A 16848-nucleotide genomic window follows, 5' to 3' on the forward strand; every position below is an offset into this window, starting at 1 on the left:
CATGTCATACTCAGAGTCTAATACAGAGTCTAATACAGAGAGAAACGGAAGTCAGAGGTGAAAGGAGCACTTCCCAGCTGCACTTCACTGCTGCGAGGAAAAGAAACTGGGGGAAGGAGGGAAAGGGACACGTTCAGCTGAGTGTATCTGGCCTGGCTTCTCTAAGTCCATTTTCCAGTGTTTCAATATTCTGCGCTTTCTTGATGAAGGCAGACACAGTTTCCTTTACTGGTTTACATAGAGTAAGAGACACAAGTTGATTTTTTAAAAATTTTATATATGATAATTAAAAAAACAAAGCCCTGGCAGTGGCACATGCCTGCAATCCCAACCACTTGGGAGGCAAAGACAAGAGGATCAAAAGTTCAAGACCAGCCTCAGCAACATAGCAAGACTCTGTCTCAAAATTTAAAATAAGAGCTGGGGAGGTAGCTCAGTAGCAGAGCAGCCCAGGGTTCAATCCCCAGTGCCAAACCAACCAACCCAACCAAACGTCAGCCATCTAGTAGCACAACAGGACAGTCTTCACATTGTAAGTCATTCTAGTAAACTACTTTTAAAAAAATTGAGATTGGTTTGGGTTGACCCAGACCAAAGGATAAGAGTCCAGGGACAGCTAGGCATAGTAGTGACTCTTTCAAAATTAAAGCAAAGAAATACAAGAAGGGGCAAATAAAAGGAATTATTTTTAGCTTCCCAGCCCTGTGGGAAACAAAATATCTGCCACTGGCAAGTGAAAAGAGGGGAGGGGACACGTGTACACAAAGCCATTCATGTTCACATTCCTATTTAAGGGAGCCCAGGAGGAATACAAGGTGATGCTTGGGGGGAGGGGGTTCCTTACTCAAAAGTTTTTAATTAAGGCAAATTAAAATTTGAAAGTGAAAAAATCTGTAAAATTGCCTGGTAGACAATCCACTGAACAACTCTTTAAAAAGGACCTGTTTCCCAAATGCAGACAAAATACAGTAAACTAATGCGTTACTGCTTGCAAGTGGTACCATAAACCTTTCCAATTGTGCCTGACCAATAATTCAAAGTTTCTAAAAGAATGAGGTCAAAATTTAAACCAAGAGAAATAATCTTTAGTGATATGCCGTTTGTCTTTGCCCCCCTCAATCATGAAGTATACAAGGTCAAAGAGTCACAACTAGTACTATATAATGGGGATTCTAAGACAGGAGAGATAGCAGAGCCCATTTTTCCTGTTACTTTGCTAGCAATCCCTCATCACAATAAAGAAAGAACAATGACCAAAGCCCGGAAAGAATTTCTCATGCCATTAAGTCAGACAGTAGAGTCTTACTGAATTAACCAACCTCCACTTTGACTTTTCAAGTATTTGAGCATCAGCAACCCAAGTTAAATCAGCTGGCCCAAATTTTAACTGTTGCAAAAAAACTCTAGAAAATAAATATAAGCACTATGACTTTACAAGACAAACAAATGTTTGTCCTAAACACCACTACAGCGACATCCTAAAAAAAGTCATTTCAGTAAGAAATGGTATTCTTAAAGGGAAAGAATGCTTTCAAACCCTCTATGAATTTTCTTAAAACCTTAAAAAAAAAAAAAGAAGTTGTCCTTAATTTCTTCCCAAGACTAAATTAACAATGATTACTCAGGTCAAATCTTAAACAAAAAAGACTTTACCTTGAGTTTCTTATTTATCTTGCAACAATATCTGTAAACCATTGCCAGATTGAGTGGTCCGAAATCTGCGTAGAAGCTTTAAAAATAAAAAATAAAAGCATGTATGTATATGCTAAATACTCTGAATACAAATGCCTGTGTGTGTGTGTGTATAAGATCAAATTAAGGACCAGAGTACATCCACCAAACCAACCGATCAGGTCACACAATTCAAAGCACCCCTTCTAGTGGTAGGAAAGTTCCGGTAAGCAATGCCTACTGAAAATAGCAACCAGGGGGCTGGGGGGGTGACTCAGTGCTGGAGCACCTGCCTGGCACACTTGAGGCCCTGGTGTTCCATCCTCAACAAAGTAACACACACAACACACACACACACACAAGCAACATGTGTCACAGCCTCCCTGAAACTTCAATTAACATGAAAATACCTTCCAAAATAAGCAAGTTGTTCTTCTATTCAAATTTTCTACTGGAGAAACCCGTGTTTAACTTAGTATACACTGTCTCATTGCAGTGCAAACTATTAAATACTGAATATAGGAAAGGCCTTTCATTTTCATTTCCCTCCTTAAAGGTCTATTTTATTACTAGTTTTTTGTTTTTTTAAAAAGCATCTTGCAATGAGCAACCAACAGTTTTGTAAGTTTCCAGGGCTTTGCGCATAATAAACATACCTTTAGATTGTTCAAAAAACAAAAAAGTTACAATCTTTTTAAAAGCAATACTTACTTCTCATATTCAAGTTCATTATCTATGCTGAAATAATGTTCATTTGATGCACTCTTTGGTCTGCTGTAGAGAATGGCAAAACAAAGGCGATCTGAAATGGAAAAATTGCAATGTTCCTTCCTTCAAGTTATTTAAAATAAAATTTTAAAAGTTTCCTATAGCATGGTGCAACTATTCCTCAGATTAAAGTCAAGAGTCTTATTTTTTTCCATGCATGTTTCAGATGGTAGTGGTGGCAAAAGATAATTTCAAAATATTCTGACTGTGGATGGATAAGAATAAGCAAAATTTTTAAAGGAAAAATTGCCTTTAAACCTAAGTTTCATCAGTAGTGACATCACATCTAGTGATAAGGTCTGACTTCTGAAGGAACTAAAACTTTAGTTCCCCTGGACTAAGACATTTCAACAAAGACCACACAGCATACATTTGGTGCTTTACTACTAGCTTCAGCTCAAGCTTCCAGCCATCTGGAAAGTCATTTCGGTAAGAATGCTTTCAAAATTACTGTTCGCAGCTAGCAGAAAACAACCAAACAAACCATATGTTTACCCAACTGTTGGCAGGGATTGCTGTTTTTTTTTTTTTTAATTTGGAATCTCTACTTTGTGTTTTTTAAACAATAAGACAAATTAATATTAATTAAAACACAAGAAATGAGAGGTTTCTGCATAATGAGACAGATGAACTTGTGCTTCTTAACTGCAGACAAGCGGGTATGGGGCACGAGAATGTTCATGTTCAGAAGCTTCACCCTTCTCCCCCCACTCAAAAAAAGGTGGCCTAAGTCCTCAAAGCCCTCTGCACAGGGTAGTGACTCCAGTCGTGCTCGGGGATACTTACACTCAAAACGTGGCAAAAATGAAGGCAGCCTTCAAAGCGCGTGTTACTTTCAGACAAGAAACAGGGCGCCAGCTGGCATCCTTTCCCCCAGTGGTAAACTTTTTTTTCCTGGTCTGCGATTCAACTCACGCCAACTGCTACATTTATTTCCTCATAAACTCAGCTCCACATTCCTGGCAGCGGGTGACAGCTCACTCCTTCCCAACCACCAGCGACCTCTGATCCCGCACAGCACCCAGGACGTGGGGGTGGCTGCGAGGCAGGGAGGACACGGGCCTGTCCACCTGGGAGGCTTCGCCAAGCCGGACCCTGGGGTCTGCCCTGGACGCCCACCTCTCCAAGCCCAAGGGTGCCCGCGAGTGCGGGCTCGTGGGCACCGCCCGTGCCTCCCGCCGGCCCTCTGTCACCTCAGCCACCAGTGAGCCCTGCGCCCAGATGCCTACCCTAGTGTCACCTCAGTCCCAAAGCGCCCCCCCTCCCCGCCTCACCTTGGATCACCTCGGCCACCAGAGCGGACCCTGCGCCCGGGCGGCTCATAACGCTGGGGCATCTGGAGGGCGGGGACAGAGGGACCCGAGGGTCGGGACAGCCAGCAGAGAGGAGAGGTGGAGCCGCGACCACACCCCCAAGTTTAAAAACAGAAAGTTTAAAGGGCCGCGCCCAGCACAGCACCGCGCCGCCCCGGGATGACAGACAGGCGCGGGCCAACCCGGAAGTGCAGAACTGGGTCCCCGAGGTGCCCGAGGGTGGGCGGCGAGGCGCGGGACAGACAGGGCAGCGGCGTCAGAGGCCGCGGGCCAGAGCGCCACGGGGCAGGCCCGGGAGGACAACCAGGGCACCAGGGCGCGGCGCTAGGACGGCGGGGCTCCAGGCCGGGGCCTGTCCGCCGCCCTCGGCCGCCCGCCCCGCCGCCAGGGGGCGCTGCAGCCGCAGGCGCTCGCGAGGAGAGGGTCCTGGGCGTGCACCAGAGGCAGCCCAGACCCGCGTGCACGGCCGAGACCCCCGAGACCCCCGTGGGCAGCCAAGACACACTCCGGGCAGGCTTAACACCCTTGCGCAGCCATGACACCCCTGCGCGGCCAAGAACCCACTGGGCAACCATAACCCACCCCGTGCGCAGGGAGCGCAGCCACACGCTCCTGCGCACCTATGGCTCCTGCGCACCTATGACCCCAAGCGCAGCCTCAAGGCCCCACTGCGCAGCCACAAGGACCCCCTGCGTGACCACGATGCCTCCTGACGGGGCCAAGGTCCCCCTACAGGGCCAGGACACCCCCTGAGTGGCCAAGGCCCTCCGGCACGGCCAGAATGCCTCCTGCGCGCCCCAGGTCCACCCGCGCGCGGCCGCGACGCCTCCCCCTACGAGGGCTAAAGTCCCCCTGCACGGCCACGACGACACCCCCTGTGAGGCCAAGGTCCCCCTGCAAGGTCACAACTGCGCCCCCTGTGCGGCCAAAGTTCCCCTGCACGGCCACGACTGCGCCCCCTGCGCCACCAAGTCCACACTGAGCGGTCGCGACTGCGCCCCCTGTACGACCAAGCCTACACTGGGTGGTCACGACTGCACCCCCAGTGCGACTAAGCCTACACTGAGCGGTCGCGACTGCGACCCCTGTGCGACCAAGTGGTGCACCCAAGGCCCCACTGCGCAGCCTGGACAACGCCCGCTGCGCAGCCAGGATGATCCTCCCATCCTGAGAGGCCAGCACGCCCCCTGCGACGGCCAAGGCTCCACTGCAAGACCACCACGCCCCCCGCGCGGCCACGACGACGCCCCCTTCGCTGGCCTAGTCCCCACTGCACAGCTACGACGATGCCCCCTGTGCGGCCAAGCCCCCACTGGGTGGCCAAGGACCCACTGCGCAGCCAGGACGACACCAGCTGCGCAGCCATGAAGATGCCCCTGCAGCAGCCAAGGCCCCACTGCGCAGCCACGACGGCCCCGCCCCCGGGGTCCAGCAGGATGGAGGCACTGCCTCAAAATTGTGCAAGATCTAAAGATAAGCCTGCCCTTAGGAATTACCTGTTACCAAGATTTAAAAACAAAACCTCTGATATCCTTCCCAGTAGCCATTCAAAATCTCTCTAAACCTATGTCCACATTTTAATCTTACGTGGGGGGAAAAAAAAACACAGTATGCGTGTGATCCTGGCTGTTCTAAGACTTTTCTAAGAAATAGAATACCTACAAGCCACAGGAGATCAACTGCTAAATTAATCACACTTTGACACACAATCTTAAATGGTATTCACGGCATTCAATACATAAACTTTAAGAGGAGAACTGGAAAGAATTTTTAAATTCACCTCAAAGATGCCCAATTTTATGTGATTGCAAATATGACAGAAGTGCACATTTAATCTATGAAGTACTATATTTTCCCTCAAAAAAAATCAAAAGCACTTGGACAGTGTTCTGTGCTAGGAAGGTTGTGGGTAAACAGGCATCCACACACACTGCCTGTGGGCAGGAACAGAAATCTGGCCAGCCTCCTGAAGGACCACAAAAGGGCAGTTTGGCAAAAATGTTTATGAAAACTGGAAAGATTGCCAAAATAAGACTGTTAATTACCATTTACACACGTTTCAGCATGTAGAGAACTGTATGTGAAACCTTTCCAGGAGACACAAGAAACTGGTATTCAAGGATGCCTTGTTGACAGGAAGCTGGTGTCTGAAATAGCATCCTTTTTACAGCTTTTGAATTTTGTGACATATATTATTACCTAATGAAAATGACCACATTCTGAAAAGTTAAATGTGCAAGCCAACAAGTTTCTCTTCATCAGGATAAAAACACTGGCCGGGTGTGGTGGCACAGCCTGTAATTCAGCAACTCCGGAGGCTGAGGCAGGAGGATGGCAAATTCAAAGCCAGCCTCAGCCACTTAAGGGAAGTCCTAAGCAACTCAGAGAGACCCTGTCTCTAAATAAGATACAAAATAGGGCTGGGATGTGGCTCAGTGGTTGAGTGCCACTGAGTTCAATCCCCAGGACCCAATTTAAAAAAAAAAAAAAAAAAGATACAAAGCATGGCATGAAGGAACCCAGAAAACATTCTTGGTGAGGTTGAGGTTTTTCCTGAGTCCAGTACTGGAGTTTGGTTCCTTCATCTCTACCTCATGCCAGTGTTCTCTGGTTACCAGCACTGCACTAACCCACCCCAGAGACTAGCGACTAGCGTGCTGGTGAAGGGGCATTTGTTAGGAACCTGGAGCTAAGACACAGGGCTCTGTACAAAGCTGTACTTAAAGGTCCACAGCTGACACTATTATCCTGGTGTAAACCTGTGTCCCCCTTAAGTGGTGGGACATAGTGTATACAGGACTCAGTACCACTGCTGTTTCAGGCGTCCATGGGGCAGGTGGGGGGTCCAAAAATACACCACACAGATGGGGGGGGGACTACTTTATTTGCATGTGAACAGAAAGAACTCTCCCTGGATCAAGAGACACTGGCTTGCCACACTCCATAGTCCCCCTGGATCTGGGCTGACTGCTCAGGCCCTGGCGGAGCAGCTGGGGGAGAGCAGGGCTTCCCTAGACGGAGGGACAGCTGGCTTGGTAGGCAGGCAAGGCAGGTGCAAAGGAGATTCCACGCTGCAGGCAAAGAAAAACACAGCCCAACATGCAGGGCAGTACTGTACGCCCGTAATCCCAGCAGCTTGGGAGGCTGAGGCAGGAGGACCTCGAGTTCAAAGCCAGCCTCAGCAAGAGCAACTCAGGGAGACCCTGTCTCTAAATAAAATACAAAATAGGGCTGGGGATGTGGCTCAGTGGCCAAGTACCCCTGGGCTCAATACCCAGTACCAAAAAGAGGCCCAACCGCAGGAGGCATCTGAACGCTCAGGAGCAGGCACTGGGCATGGCTCTGGCTGTCCTTGAGAAGTGGCCAGGGGGCAGAAAGGAAGAAATGGCACAAAGGTACTGATTAAATAAAGAGGTTATCCATTAAAACAATGACAGCAGGCAACTACTCAGAGTGTGGAGCTAGGTGCTGTAGAGACCACTGACATTTTCCCGAGGCAAGTGCCAGCCTGTACAGGTCATGCAGCTTGCTGGGAAGTGGCCGGAGTCTGCACACAGGCTACTGACTGGAGTCCGCAGTGTCTGGTGTTCAGGTCTCAGCTACACAGACATGCCCTCATGCGAAAGAGTAATCCAAACAACTTCATGAGACCTGGCTCCTGCCGGGCACGGTGGTGCACACCTGTAATCCCAGTGGTTCAGGAGGCTGAGGCAGGAGAATCACAAGTTCAAAGCCAGCCTCAGCAACTTAGCAAGACCCTGTCTCTAAATAAAACACAAAATAGAGCTGGGGGATGTGGCTCAGTGGCTAAGCATCCCTGGGTTCAATCCTCAGGGCCACAGGAATGCTCAGCATGTGAGAGAGCTGGTATTTCAGCTCTGTGACAAAGGCGGTCTTCTCTCATAAGGGGCAAGTAGCTAATTATCACAACAGAGAAAAATGCCTGCAATACAGCAACCCATTGGGGAAAAAACTCCATAAAAGCTATTAACCATCAACTCAGAAAAGATAGACAAATGACCAACTGCCTTTGGAAAGAAAATGAATCTCACCAGTGGCTTGTCATAAAAAGCAAAAAGTCTATCCACATGGACAGATTACAGGAGAGAGTCACATGATTATCATTGAATACACACAAAAAAGGGAGTGCCTAAAGTCAGCACCTGGACGGGGGACATGGCTCAGTGATAGAGTGCTGGTCTAGCACAGGAGAGATGCTGTTCACCCCCCCAGGACTGCCAAGAGGAGAAAACCAATGCTCACTCACAATCCAGTGTGTCAGTGTGAAATTCAGCACCAACAGGGCAAAAAGACAACTCCTTCACCTGGTAAAGACCATCTTCCAACCACAGCAAGCACCACACTTCCCACCCAACTGGAGAAGCCACAAGAAGAAACAACAAGACAAAAATCCCTCTCATGACTTCTAGTTAATAACATGATTTCTGATGCCAGCATAAGCAAAAGGGATAATTAGAAAGGAAGAAACGAACCTTGTTTTCAGACAGTGATTATGTACCTAGAAAACGCAAGAGATTCTGTAGGCAAACTATTAAGGACAAATAAACTAAAAGTTTTACAAAGCTTCTAGATAACAACGAGTAACTCAGAAAACCAGGAGCTTTTCTACATCCCTGTATTAACCAATTATGAAATGCAAGAAAAAAATAAAAGATGTGCCTATTCTTTATGGCTAAGTGGACAAAAAAATAAAGCAAGTATATCAATGGGAAGATTCAATAGCTCAAAGATGATGATCTTTCTTCAAACTGATTCTGATCAAACTCAGGATCTGATCCGGGAGCAAGTTCAATCTTCCACAGGCCTCTCCATGCAACCTGGCAAACATCTCCTAAAATTGTTCTAGAAGAAAAACAACACAAGCAGGACCTTGTCCTGCTGAAATATTATAATGTAGAACCACTTGGGCAGTTCTGGCAGTGCAGCCACAGTACAGGAGCTCAGAACTAGAGCCACACACCTGGAATCGCCCAGGGGGAAGACGCATCCCCCCACCACCGGGTAAGAGTACTGGACATCTGGTGTGGACAGTCCCCTGCCCATACTGCAGGGTGGGGGAGGGAGGACGTCCATCCAGGTCTCGTGCCATACCCTCCTGCCCCCCAGGAAGAAAAAAAAAATCTCAGGTTAAAAACCTGGATACAAGAAGACAGCTTGAAAGTTTTCAGGAGAAAAAACAGGTTTTAAAAGGTAACTCCCAGACTAAAAAGAAGATAGCAACATTTGTGTCTAAACTAACCAAGGATCGGTATTTAGAAATAACAGAGGATAGGAAGGGAGAGAGAAACAACCAGCAGCACCCCAGGAACCGGCAGGACGGGGTGAGAAACACACAGGAGAAGCACACAGGTTCAACCGCCCTGGCTCCTTGCTGGACCTCCTGCTTGCGCTGGTGAGTGGTTCTGCCTGCTCTGCGCCCCGGGATGAAATAAGCTCATGAGTCAAAAAAAGAGTGCAGGGCTGGGCTGGGCTGGGCTGGGCTGGGCTGGGGCTGGAGGCAGAGCGCTTGCCTGGCATGTGTGGGGCACTGGGTTCAGTCCTCAGCACCACAAAACATTAAACAAATAAAATAAAGCATGCGTCCATCTACAGCTACAAAACGTTTTTGTTGTTGTCATTTTAATTGAAAAATAAATAAGGGGCTGGGATTGTGGCTCAGCGATACAGTGCTTGTCTTGTATGTGTGAGGCACTGGGTTCAATCCTCAGCACCACATAAAAATAAATCAATGAAATAAAGGTTTAAAAAAAGACATGGTTTTTTAGGGTGGTTCTGCTGTCTGCAGATGCACCATCTGGAACGTGTCCTGCGCTCCTCCAATATGCCAGGGACAGTTTGCATAAGTAATTCCAGGTGCCTGCAGATCTGAATGCACAGACACAAACCATATCCATGTGTTTGTCAGTTTACCTGTGCTCCTCAATCCACTGGCCTAGAATTAAGGGAAGGAAAAGAGGAGTCGAGACATCCTCACAAGACGTTGGTCTACTTAGCCACACTTCTGAAATACTCTAGAAATGATTTTTAAACAGGTGATTGAATATTTTTTTTTACCAGTATGATTTTTTTTATACTACAAGAACTATAAGTTCTCATACTGTCCAAATTGTTAGAGCAAGATAGAAAAATGAAATTAAAAAAATGAGATTAAGCCACTTAAAAGCAAGAAGAAATATCCTGACAAACAGAGTAAGACGGTGGGAATAAATTCAAACAGGTTACTCATAACAGAAAATGCAAAACATGTCAACTCAACTGCTAAGACAAGGTTTTCAAACTGAGGTTTAAAAACTCAAGCTGTATGTTGTTTAATAAAGTCACTGAAACAACACCATAGTGGGAAAATTTAAATGCAGGAATACAAAACAGTATGCTAATCAGTTGCCAGAAAAGAGAAAGCAGGGTGATAGTAACTTCAGCTCAAATAGAATTCCAAGCAGAAAGTAACATTCAACCAAAGACCAAGAGGATGCAGAATTAAAGATACAAGCTACCAAAAGATAATCATCACAGCTTTTTTATTAAATGTTTTCTTTTTTTAGTTACAGTTGAACACAATATGCTTGTTTACTTTATGTGGTGCTGAGGATAGAACCTAGTGCCTCACACATCTAAGCAAGCCCTCCACCGCGCAGCCCCAGCCCCAGCTCTACTGTATATTTTATTTAGAGTCAGGGTCTCATTGATCCTCCTGCCTCGGCCTCCCGAGCCGCTGAGATCACAGGTATACACTGCGCTGGCTGACTACATCCTTTAACAACAGATTTTAAATCTACAAAACAAAATTTAGTGAAAATAGGAGAAATTAATAAGTCTATCATCATGAAAGGCAAAAACATCCCGAACAATTTAAAAAAAGAAAAAAAAAAAAAACTATTAGAAGCCCATCTGGTGGATATAAACTGTCTTCAACAGAAAACACACAAACGTCTCAAACACCAGGACATTGACTGAGGCCATCAGGGGTTGAGTCATGAAGAGACCAGAACAGATTCGGGGAAGCAGAAGTCGTACCCGCAGACCACGTTCAATGCCACGAGACACTACCACCTGACGCAAGACAATGAAATCCAACAACCTGAAATGTTAACAAAGAGATATAAAAGGAAATTCAATACAAAAACTACTTTAAAAATTCAATAAGAATTCTTCTTTAAATCTGTAGAATACACTTAAACAAAAATCTGAAGAAAAGCCACGTGCGGTGGCACATGCCATAATCCCAGCAGCTCCAGAGGCTGAGGCAGGAGGATCCCAAGTTCAAAGCCAGCCTCAGCAACTTAACAAGGCCCTAAGCAACTCCCTGAGACCCTGTCTCTAAATAAATTACAAAAAGGGCTGGGGATGTGGCTCAGTGTTCAAGTATTCCCGGGTTTAATCTCTGGTACCAAAAAAAAAAAAAAAAAATCTGAAGAAAGTGATTTGCCTAAAAATCATGATTTGCCATCTCTGTCACACTACTCACAAAAGAGTAAATTCCACCTGGATTAAAAAGCTGAACACAAGGACCAGCCCCAGCTCTCCACATTCCAGCCCGAGGACAGACGCCCTGGCTTCTGTGAAGGCGCACAGCAGTGAGAGGGGCCATCACTGATTGATGGTGCAAACTCCAAAACTCTTCCCCTGCCCAGCCAGCAGCAACCAAGATTATAGCCGAGAACCTCGTTTTAGAAAACAGACAATATTTGTTAAAAGAAAGAGTACAGACAATAGAAAATCATACACATTTTCACCAAGAAAGGTATAAACAAGTTCACGGAATCATTATTTCCAGCAGCCAAAAACTAAAAACAATCCACATTTCCACAAACAGAGAGAAAACATGCTTTCCCACAGTGGAATATTATTTAACAATGACAATGGATGAACTGTGACTCATACATGGTGGGTGAATTCACAAAGGAAGCCCAAAACAAGAGGATGCTCAGATGCCTCCATTCGCAGTTTCTGAAACTGGAAAGAACAAGTCTATGGCGATAAAAACCAGAGGGATGTTTATCCTTGGAGGGGGTGATGATCAGGAAAAGGCACCAAGGATGGTTTCTGGGGGTTATATTAGTCCATTTTCTGTTGCTATGACAAAATGCTTGAGGCAGAGTGCTTAACAAACAAAAAAAAAAAGTTTATCTAGTTCAAAGTTTCAGAGGCTTAAGTCTAAGATGCGGGTTGGGGGAATCTATTCTGCCTCTGGCTGTATCACATTATTATAGAGAAAGAAAGGAAACCGGCTGCATGCACAAAGGGCCAAATGCATGGGGAAGCCTTGTTTCCCGACAACTGAGTCCCACCAGAACCAGCCAGCGTCCATGAGTGGCACTGCGATGACCCCATCACCTTCCACTGCCTCTGAGCACTGCTGCACCTGGACCAAGTCTCTGGACTTTGAACCTTCAGGGATACCCTGGAGCCCTGGCCAAGCACAGCAGGTGAGCAGGTGCCACCTCGAGTTCCAAAAGTGACCGTTTCCACCTAGCCGGCCATGGAAAGGTGTCAGAAGCAAAAAGTAAACCTCTGCTTATCCCATTCCACCAAGATTTTTCTGAGGTGGCATCAGAGCATAATGTGCCCGTCCTGACAGACACCAAGTGGAAGACCTGACAGCAGGACTGGAGCTGTTGCTACGGCATGTGGTGCTTCAGCACGCCCGAGGCCCGGGACTCATATCCAGTGCGTGTGAACTTACACGTGCGCATACACAGGCACCAGGCACACAGGCACACACACACACACACACACACAGACACACAGGCACAGACAAAACAACTCGGACACACAAACCCAGGAAGAGAAGGGACTAGCGAAGCAGGTGTGGCCTGCACCTGCAGCCCAATGAGGCCGAGGCAGGAGGGTCACTTGAGCCCAGCCTGGCGAACAGCTCAAAAAAAAAAAAAAAAGAGATAAATTTACAAAAATCACCATAAAATTTCTTTTAGAAAAAGAGGGGAGCGGTAGGATAGACGGACCAGCCTGAAGAAACCGCCAGATGGCTCAGACTGGACAATTTGAACACTGAAGTGCTGCAGTCCAGGGGCACTGCCCAGGACAGTCTCCACCCTCAGAGCAGATGGGCAGAGTCCGGCTGCCAGAGAACCTCACCAGAGAGGCCCCGTGTCCGCACCCCACAGCCACGTGGTGGGACGCGCTCACACCCCACGAGGGAAATGACAGGCAACCCCAGGGCAAAGGACCTTCTCCAGGACACCCGGCCACACTCTCAGAACTGTCCAAGTGGGGGGGGGGGCACAGTGACAAAGGCGATGACAACCACATGCCATGGGACACCCTGGACCGAATCTGGAAATGGAGAAAGGAGGTCATGAGAACGGGGTCTGGAGACACTTGAGAGCGCTGGGCCAACACGGTGACCCAGGGCAGAGCACGCACTGCGCACTGGCCGGGATGTCAGGAGTCGGGCCTTCTAGGAGGGGACTAGGGTTAAATGAGGTCACGGGGTAGGGCGCTAATCCCAGGGGACTGCTGGCCTTTAAAGAGAAAGAGACACCACGGAGCCCCTCCTCGCAGGCCCAGGGGAAAGGTCACGGGAGGACAGCGAGAGGGCAGCCCAGGAGAGGCCGGCCCTGCTGCCCCTTGACCGTGGACTTCCAGTTTCCACAACCACGAGCAACCAACCACCCAGTCCGCGATCATGGAGTCATGACGTGGACCAAGGGGACATCACTAGAGAAAGCTGAAACGGGGTGAGGAACACACAGGACTCGATGCAGTCTGCAACTTTCTGGAAATCACACTTTTTTTAAAGCAACCAAGCCTGGCACGCTGGCACACAGCTGAATCCCAGTGACTCGGGAGGCTGAGGCAGGAGGATCACAAGTTTGAGGTCAGCCTCAGCAAGTTAGTGAGGCCCTCAACAACTTAGCAAGACCCTGTCTCAAAATGAACAAAAATTAAATGAGCTGGGGATGTAGCCCAGTGGTAACGCATTCCTGGGTTCTATCCCGGCACCAAAAACATAAAAAATGATCAAAAAGTTTAAAAAGCAATTGGGAGAACATACCTGTAGCTTATATAACAAAGCATAAGCATAAATAAAAATACTATAAAATATCTCAAATTTACAACAGTCCAATACAAAACTAAGTCATATATAAAAAGAAAAGAAAGAAAAATACAAATGACCCCCAAACAAGATGTTTGACCAAATAACTAGAAAATCACAAAGCAATGAAATTTTATTTCATAGTATCAAACTGGAAAAACATTATAATACTGGTAGCAGGGGTGGGAGGTATAGTTGAAGGGCAGAAATAGGCTCAGCATGCAGGAGGTCCTGCATCCAACCTTCAGCATTAAAAATGAATAAATTACATGCCGATATCAACAGGTAAATGCCACAAGGAACGCGCTTCTCTTCCATAAAGAAGGGGAGACTCTAAGTGGGCGGGCGCTCTGGAGGGCAGTCCCAGGGTCATGTCTGTGACCTCTGACCCAGTCAGGGCCCTCTTGACGTCCACCTGGGAGACATGCCTGGGTGCAGGGCCAAGCAGCTGTTTGCGATGGACGTCTGCAACACAACTACAGCACAGCTGTCACCAACCAAGGGACAATGACACAAACCACGTGACCAGGGTTTACAAGGAACACAGTGAATGGGGTACAGTGGTGCACACCTATAATCCTGGCTTCTGGGGACAGGCAGAGGCAGGAGGACCACTTGAGCCCAGGGGTTCAAGGCCAGCCTGGGCAGTCCAACAGAGCCCACTCTGTAGGGAGAGGGAGGGGCCTCTCCCCCCAGCCTCCCCCAGCTTCCCCCTCCCCCAGCTTCCCCCTCCCCCAGCCTCCCCCTCCCCCAGCCTCCCCCTCCCCCAGCCTCCCCCTCCCCCTCCCCCTCCCCCAGCCTCCCCCTCCCCCTCCCCCTCCCCCTCCCCCTCCGGGTGGTGCAGCCGCAGCTATTTCCAGCCAGGACAGGATCTACTGTCCCAGCGCAGGCCCGGGCTTAAGTCCGGCTTGGAAGTCTTTCGTCTCTCCTGGGCTCACCCTCCCTTCAGCCAGGGCTGCAGATGCTCAGCGGTGACTCCAGTGGCCCTCAGGCCCAGCCACTGGGGGACACTCTATCTGCTCTCGCTTCTCCTCCTTTAAAAGCAAACCAAGGGTCCCTGACACATCCAGGACTGGGGGAGGGGACACCACTGCTTTTATCTGGAGCCTTTAAGGCATCTGCCAACTGACAGGAGGCTGACTGGCCTCTCCAGATGCCTCCACTCCTCCACCATCTCAGGTGGCGGCCGGGTTACGGGGACTTCCTTCCAACCGCAGAAACAGAGACCAAGTGCGCAGCGGGTCTGAGGCACACCCTGGATCCGGTTGTGCATCTGGGGGCAGCTGCTCCCATGAGAAGCTCCCGCTCCAGGGACCACAGCCATTATTTAGGCAGGAAGCCACCAGGGGCGGAACAGCAGCTTGTCTGTCACTCAGACCTCTAGAGAATTTATAACTCAAACCCTGAATGCCGAGCCTTATTGCTTCCTTGGTAAAACAGCAGCCTGTGAGTGCACACAATGGCTGTCAGAAAGGGCTCAGGCTGGGTGCAGCCCGGAGTCCCAGCTGCTTGGGAGGCTGAGGCAGGAGCATGTCTCAGGCAGGATTGAGTCCAACCCGGCAGCGCAGTGAGCAATCGTGGCAGGGCGCTTGCCCAGTGTGCCCGGGTCCTGTGCTCCGTCCCCAGCAGCACACGGGCGTGCACACACATCTGCTGAGACTCACTCAGGGGGCGGACCTGAGACCCAAGTCTGGCTGTCCCCCTCCAGTGACTGGTTGAGAGCTCTGTGACTGCTCCACCCGCTGCAGGCCCAGGACCTGGACCCGAAGTTCAGGGTCAGCTTTCTCAAGAGGAGCGGCCACAAGGCCAGGAAAAGAGGCGAGCTAAGCTAGACAATTAGCTGTTCTGTACCTGCTTGCTGATGAACATTTAGTAAGTGACAGCCGTGTGACCTGAGACTGGCTTTGCAGGTTACTGTTACCCATCAAACAAATCCGCTGCGTGTGGTGGCGCACGCGTGTGATCCCATCCACTCAGGAAACTGAGGAGGGAGGATTGCAAGCTCAAGGCCAGCCTCAGCAACTTAGCAAGACTGTGCCTCAAAATAAAAATAAAATGGGCTGGGGACGGGGCTGAGTAGTAGGGCACCCTGGGTTCAACCCCTGGTACCAAAAACAAAGTCCTTAGGAGCAGAGCGTGACCGAGAGACTCGTGTGCGTTCACATCAGGGGGACAGTGAGATCAAGCAGGAGCATCGGGTGGCCACCATCACCATGGTGCAGTCAGACTCCTGACTCCGCAGTCACGTGGGAAATCCAGCAGGATGCTCTTCCCACATCGTCAGCCCAGAACTTTGACAGATTCCAGTTTTTCTATGAAAGCGTTGCAAAGGTGGGTGGCGCTGCCCGCGGCCTCAGTCTTCTCGGCGGTGAAGACAGCGAGACCGGCCTTCAGGTAACTCACCTGCAGTGGGACACATCCCAATTCTAGGCCACTGGTCGATTAACAAATGATTTTTCTTGAGAAAAACTAAAGGAAACTTAAAAAGCGTGATCATGACTTTTTTTTTTAAATGGCAAAGAGTGGATCCACGTGTTTGTATCAAATGTTCTTAACGGGAAACCAGGGCAAAGGATGTGAAGGTGTTTCACAAAAGGTGATGCAGAACAGCCTGGGAGCTCATGAAAAAACTTCCCCATCAGGAAAAGGCAAACTAAAAACAACGAAAGGGCCCTCCCCACCCCCCAGAATGGCTAGGATCAGAGCACACACCGATGGCTGGGGAGGACGCAGGGCAATGAGATGTCCCTGCACTGCTAAGGGGGACCTAAAACAGCACTGAGATGGGGGGGGCCCCTTCTGTACCACTGTGGGGTGTCAACTAGCAAAGCCATGACAAGAAACAGTAGGAAGTGCCTAAAAAAAAAAAAATGGGAAACAGAACTACTGTGTGACCCAGCAGCCAAGATACAGAACCAACCTAGGTGTCCACTGAAGGTGGTACCTGCACACCACGGAGTATTACTCAGCCATAAAAAAGAGGGAGATTCTGTCCCCTACAGCAACATGGATGGAACT

At 48.8% G+C, this 16848-nt stretch overlaps 1 protein-coding gene across 20 annotated transcripts in view; it reads right to left on the reverse strand.

The window, feature by feature from the left end:
* The window catches only part of Cdc14b (cell division cycle 14B), a 109928-nt gene that overhangs the window by 61329 nt on the left and 31751 nt on the right, over positions 1-16848 (reverse strand). For 15 of the 20 annotated variants that reach the window (XR_013429897.1, XR_013429896.1, XR_013429895.1 and 12 more), the window contains exons 2-3: positions 2383-2473; positions 1654-1729 (exon numbers count right to left, since the gene is read on the reverse strand). Coding sequence is in view for 15 of the 20 variants with exons in the window: in XM_078030558.1 (XP_077886684.1) it covers positions 1654-1729; positions 2383-2473 (167 nt within the window). In the remaining 5 variants the exon portion in view is untranslated. Of the gene's footprint in view, positions 1-1653; positions 1730-2382; positions 2474-3713; positions 4952-16848 lie in introns of those variants that run through there. The other 5 variants (XM_078030564.1, XM_021723442.3, XM_021723440.3 and 2 more) reach the window with 5 other exon arrangements.

Source organism: Ictidomys tridecemlineatus, chromosome 13 (genome assembly GCF_052094955.1).
Source record: "Ictidomys tridecemlineatus isolate mIctTri1 chromosome 13, mIctTri1.hap1, whole genome shotgun sequence".
In the NCBI taxonomy this organism is placed as follows: domain Eukaryota; kingdom Metazoa; phylum Chordata; class Mammalia; order Rodentia; family Sciuridae; genus Ictidomys; species Ictidomys tridecemlineatus.